Source organism: Crocuta crocuta, unplaced genomic scaffold (assembly GCF_008692635.1).
Source record: "Crocuta crocuta isolate KB4526 unplaced genomic scaffold, BGI_CrCroc_1.0 scaffold429, whole genome shotgun sequence".
NCBI lineage: Eukaryota > Metazoa > Chordata > Mammalia > Carnivora > Hyaenidae > Crocuta > Crocuta crocuta.
The window spans coordinates 2,040,717-2,067,625 of NW_027527381.1; the positions used below are offsets into that span (position 1 = coordinate 2,040,717).

The window sequence follows — 26,909 nt, forward strand, 5'->3', positions numbered from 1 at the left end:
CAATCCATTAATTATTTTAAAAATATGTATAGGATGTTATCATTTATGTAGCATAACAAAAAGCAAAAAGTTATGTACAGTATGCTATCATTTGTATATGCTTATTAATGCTTCAAATATTTCTGACACAAGACAGTGGTAACAATGGTTAAACCCTAAGAAGTAAAACAGGTGGCTCAAAGACAGGAATAGAGGGCAAACTTCTTATTGTTACAGAACATAGGAATTTTGTGTCAATGCATGTATCAAAAATGAAACTACCAAAAGAAAAAAAAATGGTGAAAATGTGTGTGTGTGTGAGAGAGAGAGAGAGAGAGAGAGAGAGATAGAGAAGGTTAAACAGGCCGTGAGGATGGGATGGAGAAGCAATTATAAAATAAAATGTTTCGGGGCACCTGGTTAGCTCAGCCGGTTAAGCTTCTGACTTCGGCTCAGGTGGTGATCTCACAGTTTGTGAGCTCAAGCCCTGCGTTGGGCTCTGCACTGTCCAGAGCCTGCCTAGGATTCTCTGTCTCCCTCTCTACTCCCCCTCCCACTTTCCTTCTCTCTCTCTCTCTCTCTTTCTCTCTCTCTCTCAAAATAAATAAATGTAAAAAATACTTACAAAGTAAAATGTTTAAGCTCTGCTACATAAACTGTAATATTTTCTGCTGCTTATAATAAATCTACTATTATTTTGGGGATAAATACTAGTTAAAATGTAAGGTCAACATAAAGGTCTTTTTTCCACAAGAGAAGTAAGTACTAATCTGTTTTGTATTTCTTCAAACATTCAAACATCCAAATGCCCATTACGTGTCAGGCACTCTACGCAAGATGCTAGGGATTCAGAAATATAATTCCCACCATTACCACCAATGGGCTCACACAATAATGGAGAAACATGCTCTGAAACTCATAAAAACCACCACCACATAAAAATGCCTGAAGTTGTGGCAAAAAGACTATTAAGACAAGTGACAAAGCCTCAATGCATGTTAGAAAATGACTAAGAGTTTAACAAAAACACAGTAATGAGGATATAAACCACAACCAATGAGCAAAGCATACACTTAGTTGACTAACTCAACAGCTAATTATAGCCCTCTTCTCCTTCATTACTCCTCAATTGAGAAGCTGAAAAAAATCCCAGATTTTCTCATTTTCAGTATGAGAAAATGAGAGTTTTTCTTTAGAGCTAGAGTGGTCACTGACCCAGTTTTGGCCAATAAGACATAAGAGGAAATCTGAACAATGGCTTCTAAGAAAGCATTTGTTTACCTTACTAAAGGAACAGATTCAAGAAGACCTGCTGGTACTGCCTCCTCCTTTCAGCCTTAGATGAAAATATGTGCCTAAATTCCAAGAGCCATCTTGGGACAAAGTGAAAAGCATTAGGCTGAAAACTTTACATACTAAGAATGGCAGAAGAGACTGAATCTTGGTAACACTCTTGAGCTACCATACATGCCCTATTAAAGGACTGCTTATTCTTAAGACTTCCTGTTAGGTGAGTTAATTATATATCTTTTCCACTTAGGCCAATATTGGTTAGATTCTCTATTACCTGCAGCAAAAAGAAATCCAAATTTAGCCTCAAAGAAAAGCTTTTTTCAAGTAGACAGAGAAGTTAGATTTTGGCAGCACCAACGAGGAACAAATTAAATGCTAACACCTATATCCAAGTATGATATTGAAAATCTTCCATTAGAGACATAAAAATGACTTGAGAAACAGTAGAAATAAAACTTAAGAGGATAAAAACTGAAGGTAGGAAAATAAAAATAACAAAATTTAAAGGTGTTAGCTACAAACAACCAAAAACAGAGAGTAGTATATAAATGAGTAAAATGTATACCCAAATATACAGTAATAAAAGATAATCCCCCACTTTCTCAATGATTAAAACTACTTTATAAATTTTAGGTATGTAATAAGACAATAAAGTGTCTATTTATGATATGTAGTATTATAATCCAGTTATACACTTATATGCATGGAAATACTATTGTCTCCCCACTCACGTGTTTTATAGAATAATTTTATCCAAACATTTAAACTCTGCCTTCAACAATGGCATCTTTTATTAATTCTTCTATCAGTTTTGCCAATACACATGGCCTTCATTTTTCCTTTTAAGTTAACTGAAAGACAGCACTTTTTTTTTTTTTTAGTTTATTTTGAAAGAGAGAGAGAGAGAGCAGGGGAGGGGCAAAGAGGGAGGGAGAGAGAGAATCTCAAGCAGGCTCTGCACTCTAGCAGAGTCTGACTCCAGGGTAGATCTCAAGAACTGTGAAATCATAACCTGCGCCAAAATCAAAGGTCAGATGCTTAACCGACTGAGCCACCCAGGCACCTCAAAGACAGCAATTTTAAAATCTGTTTAGGTTGTCAATGGAATTTTTTCTATGCCCTAGTTCCCATACGCATAATGTTGGAACTTAAAACAAAAAAATGTTGGGTCTTATTTGTATGATTGTCACAACAGAGCCATTCTGCCTTTTAAGTGACTTTAGAAGATCTACTTACAATGGTATCTAACAACTATGACATCAATATCAAATTTCTTTGATACCTTTTTTTAATACATTTTTAAAATTTATTTTTGAGAGAGAGAGAGAGACAGTGTGCAAGTAAGGGAGAGGCAGAGAGAGAGGGAGACACAGAATCCAAAGCAGACTCCAGGCTCTGAACTGTCAGCACAGAGCCTGACACGGCTCAAACCCATGAACCGTGAGATCATGACCTGAGCCAAAGTCGGACACTTAACAACTGAGCCACCCAGGCACCCCTAAAATTGACAGGTTTTAAATGTTTGCATATATAAATTATTTTTAATCATTTTAGAGAACAACATTTGTATTTTAGAACTCCTAAAAGCTCTTACTGAAACTACAGAGGTTCAAAGAGCTATACAGATTACAGTGAGATCAGTTAAGGCAGAAATATATATGAATCACCAATAAAGCTATATCATATAAATTTTAGAATGAATTATAAGCCAAGGTTGGAAAGCGGAGAGACATAGGAACTCTCACTTCTTTTAGTCTAACAATTCCACTCCTACAGAAATATTATGATAGTACACAGACACCTGTAAAAGCGTGTTCAGTGCAACATTATCTCCAACAGTGAAAAACTTAAAAACAACTTAAGTGTCCCTAACAGAAAACTGGCTAAACAAACTTTGACAGAACCATACAATGCACACAACGGGATACGCTGCACGTGTTCTAAGAAGTTGAAAGAATGTGGTGCATCAATACATAATGACACATGAAGATATCCATGAGATATAAAGTGAAAAGAACAAGATGCAGAAATACATAGTATCATCCTAGCTGTTTTTAATGTTAAAAACTGTATGTATATGCTTGTTCCAGAAACTACAATAAAGAAACACTAAATTTGTAACACAGAGTGTTTACTCCTAGGGGAATGGGAATGAGGACAGAGTAAAAGGAACATAGAATTTAGGGTTCCTGCCAGCTGTACTTTTTGAATATGTTTACCATGAGCATGTACTCCTTTAAAATTAAATAGCAGTATTAAAAGAAAACAACTGTAAAGAATGTGTTACCTCTTTTGAATCATTTAGATGTTTCTATGTGAAGCATTCTACATTAACTACAAAATACCTGCTAAAATATTTGTTGACATATATTTAAACCTTTTTTTTGAAATACTAAAATTTTTGTAGCGAAAGAGAAATGAAACTAAAGGAGGAGCAAGGATTAAGATAAAGGAAACTCAAGTTCATGGGAAGGAGAAGATGGTTAACACTGTACCCTTTCACTTGTATAAATCGTCACTTCACTGCCATCATAAAATAAATGAACTGAGTACCTGATGATACAATGTGTTACCTGATCCATATTTTTTAAAGTATGTTCTTCTACAGTATGTACCAAGTTAATTTGGGAACAAGGATACTTTTGCTCTAATTCAGACTCTGTAACTGGTATGTGATTTAACCCTGAAACAAACATTTAAACTATCTACTACTTTCTATCTAAATTATCTTTCTGTTAAGAATCACTGTGCTGGCTGAAGTGCTGAATTGTGATTATCAAGGAGAAACTGTGCTGCTGAAACACAATAAAGCCACGGAGGACTATTACTGGAACCCAACGGATTCATTAAGGTATCTTCTCCTCTCTTGCCAAATAGCCATAATTAATGAAAAACTGCAAAAAATACAGGACTTTCAAAGAGTTAGATCCTGCAGCGATCATGGTTTGAGTTATTCCACTAGGCAAAACAGACCACGCCCAGCCAAGATGCTGCAGAGGGCAAAGGAGGACAAGGAACTGGATGAGAAAGGAGAAAAAACTATGATTATAAATTTAGGACTCATAAGCAGCAGAAAATCAGGAGCTGAAGTAGCTATTCTTTAGCTTGTTTCTTTTTTTCTTTTTTCCACCCCATTTCCTTAAATAAACAGCAATGTTGTTAACTAAAAACACAAACATATATACATACATACAGACATAATCTGTTTTGTAATTTGTAGGGATTTATGATAACAATGAAAATGACTTCCAAAGGACTTCAATAAACCATCTTTACCTGCATTTAGAGAAGCTTTGCTCCTGCATTAGCAAATACAATGGTGTATATTTCCAAAAACAACATTATAGCTATGACATTTTAAGAACCTGAGAACCCTGTATTATGATAATGAGGTATGCTATAACACAAATGATTAGGATACTTTCTAAAGATCACAACATTTTCCTAGTGGCAGTAGTGGTAGCACTTAAAGGAAGTTCAGTTTAAAATGACATGTTACTGTTTTTGCTTTGTCCAAATTCTTACGCTTAACCACACTGCTTCTTTATAAGCAATCAGAGTACCAGTAAGGCAATATAAAATTACACACAGACAGTGTGGTGTCAGTGTTAGGTAGAAGATAGACAGGAGCAGTGGAAGTAATACCCTGAGGCAGAGTCCCAAATCCTTGAAGGGGAATGACAGAGACAAAAGCAAGAAGGTGATAAATAAGCCACACATTAAAAGCCCTGGGGCACAACATCCTTAAGTTAAGGCTTCAAGACCTTGGGGCTTTCTCCTCCTCTCCTCTACCACCTCTACCCAGGGTAACCCCTAGACTAATTATAATGCATTTGCATTGATGTATAGCCTTGCCCTGGAGAAAAGCTGCCTTGAGTTTCAGGTACAAATCCCATACAGTCCAAAACTCCCCCTCCCACTCTGTGGGAGGAGTTTCCTATTAGAGACCACCCCACTGCAAGTCACTGCTCCCCCCCAACCCAGAAAGACCCAATAACATCCAATCCCAAAACAACATATGGTAGATTCCACCAGCTCTCCCAACCAAAGTGTGTACTTTCGCTTTAATAAACTGCTTTGTGCTCACTATTTCCCTTCTGGGTGTCTTTATTCCAGCGAGTATCCCCACATAAATCTTCTTGTGGGGAATCAAAGAATCAAGACCTCCATTCACACAATGCAGACTCTCCCCGGGTAGTAACACTATTATTACCCCAGAATCAAGCTGATACTCATACACATATGTATCGAAGCAAAAATTATATGCTTTTCTTCCTGAAAATACACCATAAGGAAAATATCCAAAAGCTGTCACATGGCTTAGTTCTTTTAAACTTTCTTGCAAAATGTATCTGACCTTCAAATGATTCTCTATACTGGACAATATTTGGATGCTTCATGTTTGCCAACACTGCAACTTCTCTCCTTGACTCTTCCCTTTCTTTACTGGACATCTTAAATGGGAGAGAAAAAGAAAATATTAAATTAAACCATCAATAAACAATCTAAAAGTCCATCAGTAAGAGAGTAGTTAAAATACAACTACCAATAAAGCACAGTCCAAATAACAAAATAAAGACAGAAATTAAAAAGAATCCACAAGAAAAAACATTTTAAGATGTTCAAACTAGATTAAGTTACAGAACAGGTGTTGTATTTGTTTAAACACTTAAACACACAAACACAAGCACACATCATAGAAAAAAATATGAAAAGATATACAAACTATTCTGAAATTAGTGGTTCTCTCTGGGATTATGGCAGCCTTTCACTTTGGGTTACGCATTGCCATGTTTGTTTTTATTCTCTAATGATGAGCCCTACTGAAACCAGACTATTAAATAATCAAAGAAAAAAATACTTACTCTTGAGATGTTAATTTCCTTGATAACATATTGTCTGTCATCTTCTGTAGATTTAACAAGAATGGCTTTTCCAAATGAACCTTCTCCAATCTTCTGTAGTCTAATATACTTCTCCATGGTTTTTTTTCCCATTAGGCATCCTAACAGATATACAAGATATTAAAAAAAAGCAACAGTTAACAGATATAAAGCATTCTTCCATAACAATTATGTTAAATTCAATTGTAATTCCTTAGTGATTTGCTTACTTAAAAAAAGGATATTTAAATTCTTAAAGTTAAATTAACTTTATCTCAATTTTACTTATACAATCTACTTATAGTTATAAAGAGAAAAACAATGACATTTCAATTTTCTAAGAATGCTTTGCAAAGTCAAATACTATATATACTTAACATGGAGAAACTTTTTCCTACGTGAGTTATTTAGCAGCATTATTTTATTATCTCCAATAGGAATGGATTTCCCAAAATTATTTAACTAATCCTCTATTAGACATGAAATTGTTTATATTGTTTGTTATTATAGAAGAACTTTAAATATCTGTACATACATTTTTATGTACCTATTACAAGGATTTCCTTAAGATAAACTATTAGTTCAACGAATATGCACATGTTAAAATTTTGAAACATAGAGCTTAACTGTCTTACAGAAATGTTTTTTTTTTTTGAGAGAGAGAGAGAAAGGGCACAAAAGTGGAGGAGATGGGGGGGATGGGGTGAGAATCTCAAGTTGGCTCCGTGCCCAGGACAGAGTATGACAGGGGACTTGATACCATAGTCCTGAGATCAGGTCTGGAGCCAAACCACGAGCTGGATGTCCAACCAACTGAGCCACTCAGGCACCCCTACTAATATCTAACCAGCAGTGTATAAAACTACCTATTTCTAGATACTCTTTTAATACTGGTTGTTATTTATTAAAATCTCTGAGAAGCCATAAAGGGTAGTAGTTAATGAGCACTAAAACCTTAAGAGTCAGGGAGCCTGGATTTAAATCCTGACTTTATCACTTTTTTATTATGCGACATTGGACAAGTTACTCAGCTTTATGTGCCTCAGTTTGTTCATCTGTAAAATGTGGATCACAATAGTACATACTTATAGAACTATTGGGAGGATTAGTTAAGTTCAATATTCGATTGCAGAATAATGCCTGACACATAGTGAGCACTGTCACTATTTGTTGTTGTTACTCATTACATTCAACAGGGAAATGGCATCTCATTTTTATTTGAATTTCTGCTGCTTATCAGTTAATTTGAAAAATTCTTCCACGTTTATTGAACATTTGTATTTCTTCTTGTTTGAACTACTCATTCATGTTCTTTGTTCATTTACTACTCCAATAGTCTTTTTATTAATTTCTAAAAGCCCCCTCTTTAAAGAAGATGTTAGAGGGGCACCTGGGTGGCTCAGTTGGTTGAGCATCCGACTTTGACTCAGGTTGTGATCTCACGGTTCGTGAGTTCAAGTCCCACATCGGGCTCGCTGCTGTCAGTGCAGAACCTGCTGCAGATCCTCTGTCCCCCTTTCTCTGCCCGTCCTACTTGCGCTCTCTCAAAAATAAATAAAACATTAAAATAAATAAATACATAAATGAATGAATAAAGAAGATGTTAGCTCTCTCTGTCATATTTTTTCCTTATATGCTACCTGCCTTTCTATTTTATTTACATATAAAAATGTATTTTTATACTATTTTGATATTAATTAAACATGTTTTTAATCTGCCTATTTCTGCCTTTCGTATCATAATTAGACCCTTACCATACAAAGATATTTGATTAGGTTCATTAGTAACTTTAGCAATAGTAATTTCAGGAAAAGTGATGGGCAGGACAGAGGTCAGAGTTCAAATGCTAGTTGGTGAAAGCTTAAAAAAAATCAAAGGAAAGGGGTGCCTGGGTGGCTTAGTTGGTTAAGGATCCGACTTTCGCTTAGGTCATGATCTCGCAGTTCGTGGGTTCGAGCCCCGCATCGGGCTCTGTGCTGACTGCCAGCTCAGAGCCTGGAGCCTGTTTCAGTCTGTGACTCCCTCTCTCTCTGACCCTCCCCTGCTCACGCTGTCTCTCTCTCTCCTAGAAATAAATAAAATATTTTTTAAAAAATCAAAGGAAAGGAGGAGGGAAAGAGAGTTTCTGAAATGGTCACAATCAATCATTAGCACAAGTAATATTGGCAAGATTACCCAAAATTATAGTAAATTAATTCACTTTATTAATTTAAAACTAATAAATATTAATTTATCTAACGTGTTCTTTTCTATGTCTGTTGACATCAAGCAGGACTTTAATGTAGGATTCCCTTTTAGGAGAAAATGGGCTTGTCATGAAGACCACATAAGTACTTCTGTGACACTTTACCATATTTCTCATTATAAATTAACAAATCCATATTCTCATTTCATCCATCAATAGTAAACTTGTTTAATTTTACTTTGCCTCTAAAATATGATCCAATCTCCTTAAAAGACAAAATTTATATTCAGGACCTGTAAGACTACAGAGCCCAGCCTCTGGTAAAAATCAATGGGATAATTATACCTTAGGAACTTCTGTGGGAAAGAGCCTTCTTCTACCTTAGAAAACATTACAACCATATTACATTTCAAAATTTCTCTAAGATATGACAAGGCTTTTAGCAACTTTAAGTAAAACAGGAAAATATACAATAGCAATATAGCATCATCAGTGAGTTAAAGAAGTCACTCCAAACATACTCTCAAGTCCAAGATGGTCAACTGGCATAATATAATGGCTATCTGGGCACCAGCCAGAATTTAATGATTTCTCCTGGACATGAATATATTATATTACCATTCTATTTAGGAAAAAGTAGCAAGATAAACTCCTCTTACAAAACTAAATTTCACAAATCAAATTACATTAAATAATAACCATATAATCAGATTATTTCACAACCATCATTAGTCTGTGACTGCTGCCAAGACAGACAAACAAAATTAGTCAGTTTGGCTCTGCCTCAAAATTCAGTTGCCAATTCCTTTCCAGGGACCACACTGATGACACAGAAGTTCCAAAAATCCCTAATACCACACTCTATTGCCTACCACATTCCTGAGCACTGTGGTTCTGACAATTCAGCATAGGAGAATCTACTGCTTCTGGTAGTGAAAAACGATGATTCTAAATCCCAGCAAATAATGCCAAGTGCAGAAAGCCTTCTGAACAATGAAAGGCTTGTGGTCAATGGATTTCAGAGCAACTCACAACTCCTCCTTTTCTGCAGAGTCTAAACTAGACTCCTGTTGTATACTGGAGGAAGTAAAGGGGGAAACATGAAAAGACAGAGTACTTTCAGTGCCTTACAATATATTTAACCAAGCTACTTATTTACTAGTCATGAGACTTCTTAGCTGCATTATAATCCTAAAAACTTTTTCAAGCCAAATGAAAAATAGTGAAAAAATATATTATAGGCTTACACATCCAAAACATCATAATGTATAACAGAAGGACCATCATAATCCTGTTCTAATTTCACATCTGTAATAAACTGAAATTACAAATGTGTGTCCTTTCTGTGCTTCAGCTTCCAATATCAAATGAAAATCACAAAACCAACTTGACACTATTCCTAAAGTCTCTAGTAATTACATCAATTTAATCTCTATAATATGTATCTGATATTAAAGATATTTAAGACACAAATTCAAAGACGTTTTTGGTATTTGAGCTTTCCAAAGAGTTATGTGATATAACAAATAAAACGATGGATTTGGAAAAACTACGTGACCAAAACCAAACCACCTGACTTCTGTGCCTTGTTTCCTTCATCAAAAAACACTAACAATTTAGGGCATCTAGGTGGCCCAGTTGGTTGAGTGTCCAACTTTGGTTGAGGTCATGATCTCACAGCTCATGAGTTTGAGCCCCACGTCAGGCTCTGTGCTGACCCCTCAGAACCTGGAGCCTGCTTTGGATTCTGTGTCTCCCTCTTTCTCTGCCCCTCTCCCTCTTGCACTCTGTCTCCCTCTCTCTCAAAAATAAATAAACATTTAAAAAAAAACAAAACTTACGGGGTGCCTGAGTGGATCAGTCAGTTAAGTATCTGACTTCGGCTCAGGTCATGATCTCACAGTCTGTGGGTTCAAGCCCCGCATTGGGCTCTGTGCTGACAGTTCAGAGCCTGGAGCCTGCTCCAGATCCTTTGTCTTCCTCTCTCTGCCCTCCCCCACTTGCTGTCTGTCTCTGTTTCTCTCAAAATAAAAAAAATTTTTTAACAATTTTTTAAAAATTAAAAAAAAATAAAAACACTAATAATTTAAAGATAATACTACCTTACAGGCCCTACCAACTTTAATGATTCAAAGAGGAAAAAATAAAAAAGTAGGTCACAAAAGAGTAAACTTCAACATTGTTTAGAATTGTACCACTAGCCACTGTGAGTAGGAATGACAGAGAAATGTAACCAAAGCCTTTCCTTCAGAGAAATCAAAAAACACAAGAGTAATTTCTCAGCCTGTATCTTTAAAAAGCCAGAAAACAAATTGCAACTTAGAGTTCAACATATCAAACAGAACATACTTGACTTCTTTCCCAGACCTAGCACAACTTTAAGGGATGAAAAAGGTAGAACAGGAGAGAAAGCAACAGCAATAGATTTCTGGAAGCTGACAAACACAAGAACAAGCAGCAGCTGACTCAGGAAATTAGAGAAAATTGTATTGTAACCCAGCAGTGGGAAATAAGTCAATTCCCACTACAGATTAGTTCAATAATAGGAAGAAAAAGGCACCTCTGTGAGTGAGGAATACCAGAACTAAAACAGGATTGGTTGAAAGACGGTGTTATAGCATTAGACACACAGTTTGCTTCCTCTACCACACCTAGTCAGGTGTCCACCAATCTCTCATGTTGGCAAAAGACTAGAGATGTCTCTAGATTAGGGATACCAACACAGCTGAGAATGGCACCACATTGATCTGGGAGGTTAAGTGAAGGTCTACATAATAAATGGTTCCAGCCATGATTCTATAGCTCTTATCAGACCATCCTACCTCCAAAAACAATCAAAACACTTAGTAAAATATATAAAACAACAGACAGGAATTGAGGGGCTATAATCATTGAGAGGTAAGAAAATACTAATAAATTCCACATTTACACCAGCCTTCTCCCTAAAGACAGTTTCCAAATTGTGACGTAGCACCATGGAGCTTAAGTAGAAAGCACCAATCCTATTGAGCTAAAGAGAGGTCAGACTTTAAGGCTGCCAAAATCCTAGAGAGAAGGAAAAAGAACAGAAAAAGCCCCAAATTCTGCACATAAATTCCCCTCCTGTCAGTTAGCCCATTCCTAAGTTGTGCATACCCAGAGCAAGACTAAAACAGACTAGTCCTAATAAAGCCTAACACCAATCTTTGATAGGATAAAAGAAAGTAATCTGCTAATACTCCCACCACCCTGCCAGAAAACATAACAATTTTTTGGAAGATACATGTTCCAGAGCCTCTATGACTTTTTATTCACAACATCCAGCATCCAGTCCAAAATTATGAGGTGTGGGACACCTATGTGGTTTAGTCAGTTGAGCAGCTGACTCTTGATTTCAGCTCAGTTCATGATCCCAGGGTTGTAGGATGGAGCTTCGCATCAGGTGAGATTCTCCCTCCCTTTCTCTCTGCCCCTCTCCCCCACTTGTGAAGAAAGAAAGAAAAAGAGAGAAAGAGAGAAAGAGAGAAAGAAAGAAAGAAAGAAAGAAAGAAAGAAAGAAAGAAAGAAGAAAGAAAGAAAAGAAGGAAAGAAAGAAAAGGAGAGAAGGAAGGAAGGAAGGAATTAGGGGCACCTGGAAAGCTCAGTTGTGTTAGCATCCAACTCTTGATTTTGGCTCATGTCATCATTTCACAATGGTGGGATAGAGTCCTTAGTTGGGCTCTGTGCTGACACTGAAGAGCCTGCTTGGTATTCTCTCTCTCCCTCTTTCTCTGTACCTCCCCACACTCACTCCTGCTCTCTCTCTCTCAAAATAAACAAATATTTTTTAAAAATTATGAGGCCTGTAAAAGAAAAAACCAAATAACCAAAACCAAAAGAAATAAACAACAGAAATAAATCACAAATGACTCAAATATAGACATATCATAGAGGATTTTAAATAACCATGAATAGTATGTTCAAGAAAATAAGAGGAAAAGATGAACAAAAGTGATTTTTTTTAAGACAGAGAATTTCAACAAAGAACTGAAATTTATTTTTAAAAATTAAATGAACATTCCAGAACTAAAATACAAGATATCTAAAATTAAGAAGGCATCGCATGGCTTTACACAGAATAGGATATAGTAGAAGACAGGATTTTTAACTTGGAAAATGAACCTACAGAAAATATTCAAGAGGACTTGGGAGGCTCAGCTGGTTAAGTGTCTGACTCTTGATTTCAGCTCAGGTCATGATCTCACAGTTTGTGAGCTCTGAGCCCCACGTTGGGCTCTGTGATAACAGCAAGGAGCATGCTTGGGATCCTCTCTCTCCCTCTTTCCTCCTCTGTCTGAGCGCTGCCCCCCCCCCACTATCTCTCTCTCTCAACATAAATAAAACTCAAAAAAAAAAAAAAAAGGAAAAAAGAACACATACACACATAAAAGAAAAATATGGAGAAAGATTTAATAGCAAAAAGATTTTTTTTTTTTTAATGTTGTGAGAGAGACAGAGAGAGAGAATGAGCAGGGGAGGGGCGGGGGGGAGAGACAGAGGATCCAAATCAGGCTCTGTGCTAACAGCGGAGAGCCTCACTCAGGGCTTGAACTCATGAACTGTGAGATCATGACCTGAGCCGAAGTTAGATGTTTAACCAACTGAGCCCCTCAGGTGCCCCAATATCAGAAAGATTTTAATTCTCAGTCTCTACATTTAATTCTGCTCTAATAAAAATACAAGCTTTATGGGTGACAAGCTGATTTGAAGTCAATATGAGAAAAAAGCAAGACTAGCCAGAAAAATACTGAAAACAAAACAAAAAAGACCAATGAAGGAAGACTTTTTTACTTGATATCAAGATGCATTTTAAGGGGTACCTGGGTGGCTCAGTGGGTTAGGCGTCCAACTCTTCATTTGGTTCAGATCATGATCTCACAGTTCATGAGATCAAGCCCTGGGTGAGGCTATGCACTGACAGTGCAAATCCTGCTTGGGATTCTCTCTCTCTCTCTCTCTCTCTCTCTCTCNTTAGAAGTATACACACACATAATTCCTTGTATGTGTGATACCTCTGAAAGGATACACAATGAACTGATATACTATTGGCTGCCTTCAGGAAAAGGAACTGAGTAATTAAGATTTTTTTCAATCTATTATACTTTCTGAATTTTAAACCATATGAGTAATTATTCAAAACAATAAAAGAAAATAAAATTTAGAAACAATACTAAATGCTGAAAGAAGAATGCTAGCTGAATCAATTTCTCCAGTTAAAATCCTTCAACAGTTACCCATTTCCAAACTTTTAACCCTGAAATTAAAAGTTCTCCTATATGCAAACTTTTCAAGGATGTCAACTCTGCTCCAAAAAAAGCATCTTAGCCTCTCCTCAAATTAGACATCTTTTCTCACATTTAACTAAGAATTTCTTTAAGCCAAAGGACAAGTATCATATGTTTGCACGTATAGGAGGATTAGGAGGAACTTGACGGAGGAACAAGGGGGAGAAGAAGGGGGGAAATGGTGGGGGAAAGGGAGAGAGGCAAACCATGAGAGACTCTTGAATGTGGACAAAAACTGAGGACGGATGGATGTGGGGGGGAGGGGAGGATAGGCATGGAGGAGGACACTTGTGGGGATGAGCACTGAGTGTTATGTGGAAACTAACTTGACAATAAACTATTTGTAAAAAACAAAACAAACAAAAAAACAAACAAACAAAAAAAAGAATTTCTTTAAGCCACAATAAGGAATGATTGACAAAATGACATTTGTGCACCAAATATGAAAAATGCCGGAGTATATGAATGAAAACTATTATCTCCACCAATCTGGAACTTTAAATCTCTTCAGCTCTTTTTTAGCAATCTGATGGACAAATTTCCCCATCAGAAATGGGGAAACACTGGTAGAGGAATATCAACAGATTCCAAGAAGTCCTTATAATTCTGTCTGCAGCTACAATCCATACATATGGTTTTCCAAATATTAAATAACATTTTGAAAGGTGGGAGAATGACAATTTACCTTCTCAGTGAGTCAAGTGCCTGACCTATTTCCTTTTACTCAAAAAAGCAGACAGCAAAAATGGGATTCCATTAGGTAGGCTTTTATCAAAACATTTGTTTTTCTTCTCTATAAGTCTATGCAGACAATTATTAGCTTCCCTAATGGAAACTACCAACATGTAAATAAAGAATTTATATTCATGAAATGGTGTCATGTCCACAGCTTAGATTAGAAGGTAGAGACTGGAGTAAAATGTACTAGGAATACAATGTCAATGTATTAAAATTACCTCAATAGAACTCCTGTGGCCAAGTTCCATAACCGTTACCAAACTCCTAATGCTGACTCTTACTGTGCAAAAACCTGTTTTTCCACAAAAGATGCTCCTTACCTTTCACCTAGAACAAAGAGCAATTTGAAATGAAATAGATCTGTGGACTCTCAAATATCAAACAAATCTAAACTAGAAACAAAGCACTACTTCTCTCCATATTTGACTCTCCTCCATCATCTCTACAATACTGCTGCATCACAAGAAAAGACTATTATTATATTGCATATTACTTTTAATCCTTCATAAATTTTTCTGCTGTTGCTTATCATGGCAATAAAAAAATTTCTGCTTCTTGGGGGCAGAGGTTACATTAGAGAATAAAAATTAGGCCTGTATAAAAAAAATTATGATGAACTCCGAAAGTAGTATAACTTTTAATGTCTTACATATGGAAATTGTTTCAAATTATGTAAATTGAAATGTAAAATTATAGGCTACCAGCTAATTCTTACTCATTTCTTATTAAAATACATATGTAATTTAAAATCAGAGACAACATATATGCAATGTAAATGACTGTTTATCCATACCAAGATTTCTATTATTATTTTAACTCAGTTATCACTATACCTTTTTAACTAATGTCCAAGGACTGCTTTGTATTACATGCTGTTTTTAGAGAATTAACATTTTAATGACATGAAGATATTATTTTCCATGCACTTAAAGTTAGTATCCCTACAAGCTCTACATAAGCAAGTCTAAGGAGGATCTCCTCATTTCCAATACGATTTTACTATTTTGCATATCATTGCTTCCTCCAAGTGCAACTCACCTCAATGACAGAGGGCGTTAATCTGAATAACGGTGACGATTGACAAGCATCAGTCTAGGTGTAGCAGCCTTCCTATGGCAGTTAATGAGTCAGAGGCACCATCCCGCATTTTGAAAATGACATCCTGAAAGAGAAACCAAGACTATCTAACCTGCAGCAGCTCACAGGCCACTTGAAGGGGCGCAACGAGGCTCCTACACCCGACACCAGACTTTGGCTTGACCCCTCAGGCTGGACTCCTTGCCGCCTCCGGCAACGCCCCATGAGACAGGTCCACACTACTCAGAGAAAACAAACTCGTTTCTGAGCCCCTTGGAAACGGCGGGCGGGGCAGGGGGAGTGCCTGGGTTACCGCCCCTGCAACTTCACAGAGGTGGTTGCTAGTGGCCTCGGCGGGATGGGGGTGGGAGGATGGCATTCGGGACTGGGAGGCTACCTGCCTGCCACGTCCTTCTGCTTCGCGACGCTTGTTCTGGACTCGGGGCTACGCGGACAACTGCTTAGGACTCGGATCGGACGACTATGCACCCTAGCGCCCCCAACTCACAGCGCGAATGCAGAGGAAGGGGGAGCGGCCAGCGCGTCACCGGCGCTGGCGTGTGACGTCAGCACGCGGAAGCTGGCGCGCTTTGGGGGTTNAAAAGAGGAGGAAAAGACGAAAGGGAAAGAAAAGAGTAAGCCAGAGGTGAGGGCTAGAACTCACGAATAGAAACTGATTTTGATGAAAGCATATTATAAATTTGTCCCACATTATACTACACAGAGAATAGCACTTTTTTTTTTAACGTGAAGGTTGTTACTTAGGGATACCGCATGCTTTAAAGTAATTTTGCTTTACAAAGCAAGTTTTTTTTTAAGTATGTCTTGGATGATTACAGCAAGAAAGTATTGTTAAGTCCTGAATTTTTTTAAAGGCTATAATGTGGTTTTCTACAGATTTACGTCTAATGTGTGTATAAATTACTTGCCGGTACATTGAAAGGTGGTTGAAGTACTATTCTTTATGGCAGGACTTTCAAAGACAGGAACAGATTTTCTTTTCTTGATAAGGAATCAAGCCCATCGTCGTCCTGAGTAGCACTATGGCTAAGTTGCCTTATCTAGAGTACGTCTGAGACCCTGGAGAATCCAAACTTGAAGCCAAGGAGGATGGTGGCTTGTCTACTACGTAAGTAACACTCCAGGTTGTACCTGTTATACATGTGATGTATGTAGCCTGGTGGAAAGTTTACGGATTTTGCCGGAGACCTCAGAGGCCAAAGATTCGGATCCGTGTTTCAAAGAAATCGGCTTCCTTGTCTCCTCATACTCTGTAATACACCAACACCGAAGACCCCTCTGAGTTCTCCCAATTTGTGGTTTAGCCATGCTTATAAGAAATACTTGAAAGAAAAGAAAAGAAATACTTTATTACTGCCACGGAAATTGAAAGTTTTTTTACTTCTTTGCCAGAAGATGGCACTGCAAGTCATCCAACCTGGCAAATTAGAGAAAATCTGCTTTGGTTTATCTCCTTTTCAATCTCCATCCGTTCAAAAGACTTGTTTTCCTTCTTTTCTCTTTTCAAAGCTAACCTCCTTTGGCCCCTCCCACCCCCAGTTAGCAGGAATTTTGGAGTCTGAATGCACAATACCTCCAGTTCTACCCACGTGCCTTTGTACAGCAAAGCAACATAAGAACGTTGCCAATTGCTAATCTAAGTAAATTCTTTTTTGCTGCTTTCATGAAAATTGGCTAGTCAGACACCTCCTTAGATAAAATTGGTCAGACTCTTATAAACTGTTGATGGGAATATAAACTGATACAGACTTTGTAGAAATCATGCTTGCAATATGCATATTCTTTTGACTTATTTTGCCAAGTCTATAAGATAGCACCATAAAACCTGCCGCTCCCAGAATGGTAGAATTGCTGGCAGAAGGGAGTGGTTTACAGAACCTCCACTCCCTGATAATCGCTACCATTTGTTTCTCTGTATCTCCCAGGGTAGCAGCAAGACTCATGAACAAGCAGTTCTAGATCTGGTTGGAATAGATAAACTCTTACCACTGTGAGTTATTCCATTTTCCCCTTTCCTGAGGGCTTAAAGATTTTGTTGGCTGGTTAGTGAGGAGGCAATAAAACTAATTTAAGTATTCGTAGAGTTTTTGTTACTAATGTGTCAAGCTCAGTTCTAATCAAAGGAAAATATGATTTCCAGTACAAGAAACTGATTTTACTCACATACCTTATTTTGCTGTACCTCCTAATATTTCCTATATACTGGGGGCTTATTAGTTTTTATTTGTTTTTTTTCCAGTTTTATTAAGGTGTAAGTGACATACAGTACTATATAAATTTAAAGTGTACAGTCTAGAGATTTAACTTATATATATTATGAAATGATTACCACAATTAATTTAGCTAATATCCATTATCTCATATAAAGAAGAGAAAAAGTTGTGTTTCCCTTATGAGAACTTCTATTGAAAAAAATAAAAAAAACAAGAACAAGATTTATTCTTTTAACAACTTTCAAATATACTGTATCGCAGTGTTAATATAGACATCATGTTGTAAATTACATCCCCAGTACTTAATTATCTTATAACTGAAAGTGTGTTGCTTTGACATCTTTATCAGATCTCCCTACACACACTCCACCCTACTGAGGGCTTTTTAAAATGGATAGTAAGACCTGTGGTCAAAAGATAAATTAAGCAACCTATAGAAGGCAGAATAAAGGCCACCCAGTGATGCCCCTGCCCCCCAATCCCTGGAATCTGTGAATATGTTTATTAGGTTACATGGCAAGGGGGAATTAAAGATGCAGATGGAATTAAAGTTACTAATCAGCTGACCTTAAAATAGGGAGATGATCCTGGATTATCCAGGTGGACCCAATGTAATCACAAGGGTCCTTAAAAGTGAAAGAGGAAGGCAAGAGAGTCAGAATCAGAAGGAAATGCTACTGTGGAAGAAGTTCAGAATGATAGGATATGAGAAGGACTCAAACCACCGTTGCTGGATTTGAAGATGGAGGAGGCAGCAATTCAAGTGGTCTCTGGAAGCTGCAAAGGACACAGAAATGGATTCTCCCCAAGAGCTTCAGAAGGAAATACAGCACTGCTACCATCTTCATTTTAGCCAGTGAGATTTGTGTTGGACTCCTAACCTACAGAACTCTTAAGATAATAAACCTGTATTGTTTCAAGACACTAAATTTGTGGGAATCTGTTGTAATAACATACGAGTGCGAACTCCTATTCTTTTAAGGTTCCAGGAGCAGAGTAGATCAGGCTGACTGGTAAATTCTTTTCATTGTGTATGAAAAGCCCACAGCTAGATCTGTAAAATCTCCTTATTGGGAATTCTCTCAGCTCAAGGAAGCTCTTTCTTAATCATTTTCCCTGAAGTATCTGGTAAGAACTCCAACCAGACAGAATCCCTTCTGGAACACTTGCTGAGAAAGAATGAGATCAAGCTGGAAGTATTCACATTAGGACACATAAAGAAAATGTTCAAGGGATCTGGTTATAGTCCTTACCATGTAAAACACCAAGTCTGTTGAAGATGAGGTTTAACATCACTAGATTCTTCTAACACAAATACTAGAGGAATTACAGAGAAGGTTCTTCCCTGGATGGAATCTATTCTATCACCAAAATACCACATAGCATATTGTTTAAATAGATTGCCCATGTCTAATATAGTTCTTCTAATTTAATGCTGCTTATTAACTGGGAATAATTGAGAATATGGATACTTGGGCCGAAACTTGGAATAATTAAAACAATTTCTGAGAGTAGAGTCCAAGCAAGAATATTTTTTGAAGCTTCCTAGGTGGCTCTGATGCAGAGTGAAGGTTGAGAACTACTGGCATGATGGTTGTATGTCAGAAATTATGGGTTTTAAAATAAACACGTTCTTGTAAAAAAGTAAGGTATAAATATTACAGAAAACCAAATGTGCAAGTAGACTCATTGTTGACCACTTACAAGAGATCCTTGGGATAATCTCCCATGTAGGAACTAATACACCACCATAAAAGGATTTAGGATTTATTTATAAAAGGATCATAGAAAGCAGATATGATTGATTAATAGCCTCTATTCTCTACTCTTTTCAGAGTCTATGTGCTTCTTCCCAAAATTAGGCTACATATCTGCAGTGATAGAGGAAAACATCTGATGTCTGTAAATCTCTTGTAAGACTTTCCCACCAGTGTTCCAAGTAACATAAAATTGTGCTTGGATATTACCATGGTGCCATGAATTCTACCTTGATAAAAGTTATAAAAGAGTCATAAGAAGTTTGTACTGTGAGCACCCCCATTATTACCATGGGCACAATACAAATTCTGCAGTCCAGAATTGTATATTTTGAGAATATTCAACTCTACCCTGGAAAAAAAAATAGTATAAGAAATAACACTCAGGTGTTAAGCAGATGAATTAATAACCTATGTTATATGGTGGACAGATAAGTCAGCAGGACATATACTTTTTAACATCGGTAGAAAAGTTTGGAAATCCCACAAGATGCCTAATATTAATGAGGCACTAAACACAAGAGAGGCATCTAATATTCAGTAAGCACTAATATACTCATGACATACTCAATATACATGAAACCCACAACATTCACAAGTCTTAATTCCATGGCCCCGTGGTGACACTTATGCTGTGTCCCACATGACCTGCTCCAAAAGTGCAAAACCTGTACCTGCTCATCAGGTTAAGTGGCAAGCTGCAGATGTGCCCAAGCACTCTTTGCCCTGTATCTCTTTAATAGTGCCAGTGTCATTGGCTTAGGCACCTTCTATCTCTGAACCCTTGATCAAACATCAACTCTAGTCCTAATTACCTCACCATCTACAGAAAGGTTAATATGCCAAAAAGAGAGACAGGACATATGAGCGTTGCGTAACCACATGTTTCAAATCATGGATCTTTCCTCTCCACTTGTACCTTAAGTGTGTTAATTTCCCCTCCCTTGCTTCTCATGCTATGTTAGCCTTTCTGTGACCTCAGAGATAGCTAATCTGGTAGTATATTGGGGGATATCATTGTATTAATGTAATTTCCCACACAACACCAAGCAGATAATATCTGGATATTATAAAGATGGTAGGTTATAAAGAATTTCAAAAGAGTGAAATTCTTTTGTCTGATATCCCATCATTTTTAATTCTGCACTCAAAAAAATTCCAGCATAGATATTCCTGGCAACAAGGGGGAGAATCCCTAATTTTGGTAGGTCCTAAGATATGTCCTTAGAAGAATATTTAATCTTTTAAGTTTTCCAAATAAACCAGATTAACAATTTTTGGAATATTTCTTATGGTAGCATAGAGTTTATTTTAATTGGAGGAAGCTAAATTTCTTGATCCTACAAAGGTCACTTGAGTGACCCACTGATTACTATAACCTTGCGTGATTGGACCTCATTGTTCCAGGATTAGATAGTAAGAACTTTTGGAGTTTTTTGCCTGTTTAAGTGGTATAGCCTGAAATTCAGACTTGTGGAAGTATGTGTAATCTTTTAGCTATAATTTCATGCAAGACCTGGTGACAGGGAAGGGCAAAGGGGGTTCGAAAAAAGTTACACTGAGAGAAATGTGATTTGTGGGTTGATGCCGTTACTGAATCATGAAATAAATGTAAATAGTGATTTGAGTTTGTGAGGTTGTCAGCTAGTGGAAACAGATATATGAGCCAAAAAAAGCTGGTGCTTAAGCCTATTAAGGCATAAAACCCTTTTGGGTGAGGGTTATACAAAGAGGATTTCCTTTTCTCAAAACAACAATAAAAAAATCAAACACAAAGCGAAACAAACAAAAAAATCCCAAACTTTTGGTAGGTGGCTGTGCATTTGAGAACAGTGACTCCTATCTTTCTTCTTTTTGAACTGGAATGCCTACAACTGTTATCTTATACCCATCCCATCATTGCAGTTTGGGAGTGTTGGGAGTGGATAACTTGGTTCTTTAGTTTCACAGGCCCACAGATGAAGAATTAATAGATCACAAGCAGGAACCTCATCTTCATTTGATTTGGAAGAGATTTTGGACTTTGAGTTGATATTTAGATTAAGAGGAAGTTTTGGACTTCGAGTTGATGCTGTATTGGGATGAGACTGTTCAGAACCTTGGAAAAGGATGAATGTATTTTACCTGTAAATCATCAGGGGCTAGAGGGCAGACTGTGGTAGGCAAATTCTGAGATGGCCCCAAGATCCCCATGCCCTGATGTACATGCCAAGTATAATGACCTCTCTTTCACTATGGGCCAGACTGTGAATATAGGGATTTCACTTCCATTATAAGGCTATCAATCAATTAACTGTGAATTAATTAAAAAATGAGATTATGATGGGTAGGCTTGACTTAATTAGTTGACTCCTACAAAGAAGTGAGAGAAACTCAAGAGAAATTCTGCTGCTGGCTTTGAAGAGTTAAACTAATTGTGGTGAAAGGGCCATGGAGTTAGATCTTGAGGATGGTCTCTGGGAGCTGAGAGCAATCCTGGTCAATAGCTACAGAGAACTCTGTGCTATAACTTGAAATAAAACAGGGACCTCAGTCCTATAACCACAAATGTACTGTCACAGGACCCTGATCAAAACCCTTTTCTGTTATATGCAACCATCAAAAAGGTGTTGAAACTAAAATATTGGTGATATTACTGCTAACAGAGTGCTATGCACCTTGAAGATACAAGATATATATGTAAGTCAGATATTCATTACTCTATTGTACTGGAAGGCCCAAGAAGTACATAGTCAAAAGCTCTGGTATGTAATATAGTTTCATAAAAATTTGATAGGGAAGCAAAGAAGATTCTCTAGCATATCCCACTGTAGAAACTCTTTTTTTTTTTAATATTTTTTTATTTATTTCTAGGAGAGAGAGAGAGAGAGACAGCGTGAGCAGGGGAGGGTCAGAGAGAGAGGGAGATACAGACTCTGGACCTGGCTCCAGGCTCCGAGCTGGCAGTCAGCACAGAGCCTGATACGGGGCTCGAACCCACGAACCGCGAGATCATGACCTAAGCGAAAGTCGGACGCTTAACCGACTAAGCCACCCAGGCGCCCCCCACTGTAGAAACTCTTAATGACAATCCTCTCCAACACTTGACTCCAACCTTTCTCTGGGGCAACCGGGCTTTTTCTTCCCTTTCCACTCTCAAAAGGAAATAAGAATTCTCTTCATGTGCTTCCTTGAATTCTAGGGACCAGCTGATACACATCTAGGATGATCTACCCTAAACAGTTATCAAAACGTTTGGCCAAGCCAAGGGAGATATCTCTTAACAGGGCTTACAGGTAAATAAAATTTCCTCCATTTTTTAAAATTTGGAGAACAATATCATATACAAAGATATTATATGCCTAGAAAGTTCCTGGAAAGTTCCTCAAGACACAGTTAATTGTATTTTTTTTGTGGACAGTGACACTACAGTTGGTCAGGTTGTGTAGGACACCAAATTTCAGTTTCTATTTTCTGAATTGTTTCAAAATATTTTACCTCACTGTATTAGCTTCCTAAGGCTACTGTAACAAGTAACACAAACTGAAGAGCTTAAAACAACAGAAATTTATTTTCTCAGTTCTGGAGTTTAGAAGTTTGAAAATTATGGTGTCAGTAGGGTTATGCCCTCTTTAAGGGCTTCAGGGAAGAATCTCTTCCTTGTTTCTTCCAGTTTCTGGTAGCCGCAGTTGTTCTTTAGCTTTTGACAGCATTAACTCCATTCTCTGCCTCCATTTTCACATAGTCATTTTCCTGTCTTTATGTCTCTTGTCTTCTTATAAGGCCACTAAACATATTGAATTAGCCCATCCTGATGACCTAGCCTTGACCACATTCCTAAAGAGCATATTTTCAAAAGAAGTCATATTTAAGGGAGAGGGGAGGAATCATTTGAGGGGTTTATATGGTCAACATATAATAGCCATGGTTTACTCTTAATTTAAAAAACTAATGTGCGACATTCTACAACATCCTTCATCTCTTTAACATCGATATCACAAAAAATTGGGGGAGGAGCTCTTAAATATTAAAAGAGATTTAAGAAACAACTGAAATGCAATGCTTGAAAGTTGATAGGATCCTGGTTTGAAAAAAATGCTGCAAAATTTTTTTAACAATTGGTAAAATTTAAATATGGACTGGTTATTAGATATCAAAATTGCTAATTTTCCTAGTTGTGATATGGCACTGTTCTTGTGTTGGGTCAGTGTTATTCTTAGGAGATGCATTTTTTAAAATGTTTTATTTATTTCTGAGAGAGAGAGGGAGAGAGAGAGAGAGAGGCAGTGTGAGCAGGGGAGGGTCAGAGAGAGAGGGAGATACAGAATCTGAAACAGGCTCCAGGCTCTGAGCTGGCATTCAGCACAGAGCCCGCCGCAAGGCTCAAACCCATGAACCGTGAGATCATGATCTGAACCGAAGTCAGACGCTTAACCGACTGAGCCACCCAGGCACCTAGAGATGCATTTTTTAAAAATTTGTTTAGTATTTACTTATTTTTTAGAGAGAGGGGGGTAGGAGGGAGAGAGAGAGAGAGGGAGTCACAGATTCCCAAGCAGGCTTCAGGCTCTGAGCTGTCAGCACAGAGCCCCACGCAGGGCTCGACCTCACAAGCCACAAGATCATGACCTGAGCTAAAGTAGGATGCCTAACTGACTGAGCCACCCAGGCACCCTGGAGATGCATGTTCAAGTATCTAGGGTAAAATATAATGTCTGCATCCTACTTTTCACATGCTTCAGGTGAAAAAAATATATCCAAATATAGATGAAGCAGAATTTTTGAATATAGGTGATTGATCCTGTCATGCCCATGGTTAAAACCCTTCAATATACAACTATTGTAAGTTGAATTTTTTCTTCACAAATGTAAGCTTTTAATATTTATCATATATATTAAAAAATGAACAACCATTGCATATGGATATGCAATGTACTATTCTTTTAAGTTTTCTCGATGTTTGGACATTTCCTTTTCTATTTATTATTTTTGAGAGAGAGAGAGAGAATGTAAGTAGGGGAAGAGTAGTGAGAGAGGGAAATAGAGGATCCCAAGTGGGCTTGGCGCTGATAGCAGAGAGCCAGATGGGGGACTCAAACTCACCAACCCTGAGATGTTAGAAGTCTGACACTTAACCACTGAGTCACCCAGGCGCCTCTGGACATTTTCCTAACAACCAGAAGGAAAAACTACTAACAACAAAACTTTCCAACCATCCCCGGTTATTTAGAATAAAGCACAAACTCTTTGACATAACTGCTGACTTCTGCATCATCATTTCAATTCATTATCCCCATTCTACATCTTGCACATTATAATCAAGTAATACTAGGATAACATAGGACTTTCAATTTCTTCCTCCCTTGTCTCAAATTTCTACGAGATACTGTTTGTTCCCCCCACCCCAACTCCTGCCCCTCAACTTTTTTTTTCCAAAATCCCGATCAGATGTCAACTCCTCTGTAAAGATATTTTTCCACGTTGCTCTCTCAGAGGTATGCTCCGTTTCCTGAACAGCCATTCTTGATTGCACCATAACATAAACCCCTTGAGCCCGCGTGACAGGTTTACTGAAATTTGGCTGGCACACGTTAGTTTAACATTTGCTAAAATGTTGCTAAAAGGAAATACATTCAATTCGACCGTGTAGAATCCTCGGATTACCCATTTTTTCCAAAATACTTTATTTCCAAGCATTATTTTTGAAACTGCATAATGGCTAAATTTGGGTTATCAGTTTCCTCTGCAGGTTAGTCGGGCATATAACCCCCCACGACACATAAGACGAGGTAAGGCCGCTGCATTCCCTGCTCCCGACCTAGAAACACAGGCATCCCTTGGTGCTGAAGGCCGTTTCTCTCGTTTTGTTTTTGTCAGTAGCGTCCGCGGACCGCTGCTTTTGCTTTCGGGGCCGAAGCTCGCTGGGATTTCACGCGCTGCTCCGCGTCTTCTGCAGGCGTGGAATTGGGAGCTTCCGAGGACGCTGGGTACAGAGAGCGCCTGCGGCCTTCTGAGAATGTTTCCCCCAAGGTGGCCACCTCCTGTCCTTTCGCGAGGTCACCAGAGGGGCAAATAGCAAGGCGTGAGTGACGTGAGCTAATCGCCGGGGAAGGGTTTCACACCCAGCGCGGCCCCTCAGGGCTGGCTAGCTCGCCTTGCTCCTCCTCCGGGCGCCCCAGCCCCGGCCCGCCCACCATTTCCACTTTGCCCAATAGGCGCCGAAGCGCCTCCAACCGCGGCCGGCGGAGGAGGTATTCGGCGGCCGGACGCTGAGCGGCCGTTCACGTCAACGCGGTGACGTCACGCGTAGACGCACCTGTCGGGCTCCTGACTCCTGCTGTTTCTCTTCCCCTTCCGTGGCTCGGGGCCGGTGTAGTCCNACAGTCCCAGTTCGCCTGCGGCCCCGAGTTGGGCTGCGTTATGAGGCAGGAGAGTGTGTTGGGCTGAAAGGCATTCTACTTCATTTCCGAGTTGGAACATGGATTCAGTTGGTCTTTTAAGAGGGAAGTGAGGTTGGAGATCTTTATTTTTAATTTTGGGTGGAAGCAGTTGACTTTAGGGCCCTCCAGTAGGAAGCGGATTTAACTTAATGCTGTTCCCGTGTTTGGAGAGAACAAAAAAGGTCCTACCTGGCAAAATTTCCATAACCTCTTCAGTAGAAAACCCAATTTATCTTTTAAATCGCAATAGTTTTCGTTGTGTGTGAAGCTTTCTTCAGGTGGAGCTCCCAGGGTAGCTAGGTTTTATAGGTTTGAAACAGATGCAGAATCTAAAGGCAGCGCAAAAAACAGCCACCGGTTTTGCTATGCCTCTGAGCCGCAAGGTGAGTTGAACTGTATGAGTTAAGATTCCGTGTCATGTTCACGGATTTTGGGTCAACTGTGATGCCAGGGCTCTCGTCTTGGTTTGTCTTATAACAGAGCCCTACGTGATGTTAAACCTTCCCTGATTAGGTGTATTTCCTCGGACATTCTTTTAAGATTTCGCCTGTTTCCTTTGGGAACCGTCGAAGGACCTTTGAATAGAGTGGAAGTAGATTCCAGGAAAAGATTAATACTGAATTCAGAGAGCGGGTTTTGCTTTCTCTAACATTGCCCAAATTTAAAATTAATATTCAGTTTTTCTATCTGTGGTCTAAATTTATGTGTATATCAAGACACAGTTTGTGTGTGTGTATATATATATAACATTTGTGTTTTGATATTAAACTTGGATCAGAAAGTACCTTAGAATCTCAAATTAATTTTGCATATAATATATGCTTTATTTGTATAGGACATTAAACTGGAGCACATAGAAGATAATTACCTATACATTATGCTTATGTATAAGATTTCTGAGATTTCTGTTTCTTTTGGAGGAAAAAAACCTTGTTTATGAGAGTTGAATCAGTTTTTTTTTTTTTGGTAATTCAAACGTTCAGTTCTGCACACTAAACTATAAACTTTTTTGAGCCATGCAGTTTAGTTACTACAGCATCA

At 38.1% G+C, this 26,909-nt stretch overlaps 2 protein-coding genes across 11 annotated transcripts in view; one reads left to right on the plus strand and one right to left on the minus strand.

Annotated features, from left to right (window-relative positions):
* NEK1 (NIMA related kinase 1) overlaps positions 1-15,911 on the minus strand; it is a 221,576-nt gene extending 205,665 nt beyond the window's left edge. For 8 of the 9 annotated variants that reach the window (XM_077773160.1, XM_077772902.1, XM_077773111.1 and 5 more), the window contains exons 1-5: positions 15,856-15,911; positions 15,420-15,543; positions 14,600-14,708; positions 6,138-6,277; positions 5,630-5,726 (exon numbers count right to left, since the gene is read on the minus strand). In XM_077773160.1, the coding sequence (XP_077629286.1) occupies positions 5,630-5,726; positions 6,138-6,269 (229 nt within the window). In that variant the 5' untranslated portion in view covers positions 6,270-6,277; positions 14,600-14,708; positions 15,420-15,543; positions 15,856-15,911. The remainder of the gene's footprint in view (positions 1-5,629; positions 5,727-6,137; positions 6,278-14,599; positions 14,709-15,419; positions 15,544-15,855) is intronic. The other variant, XM_077772766.1, reaches the window with a different exon arrangement.
* A 9,903-nt stretch (positions 15,912-25,814) lies between these two features.
* CLCN3 (chloride voltage-gated channel 3) overlaps positions 25,815-26,909 on the plus strand; it is a 90,017-nt gene continuing 88,922 nt past the window's right edge. For both annotated transcript variants that reach the window (XM_077773337.1, XM_077773469.1), the window contains exon 1: positions 25,815-26,251. The gene's annotated coding sequence lies outside the window, so the exon portion shown is untranslated. The remainder of the gene's footprint in view (positions 26,252-26,909) is intronic.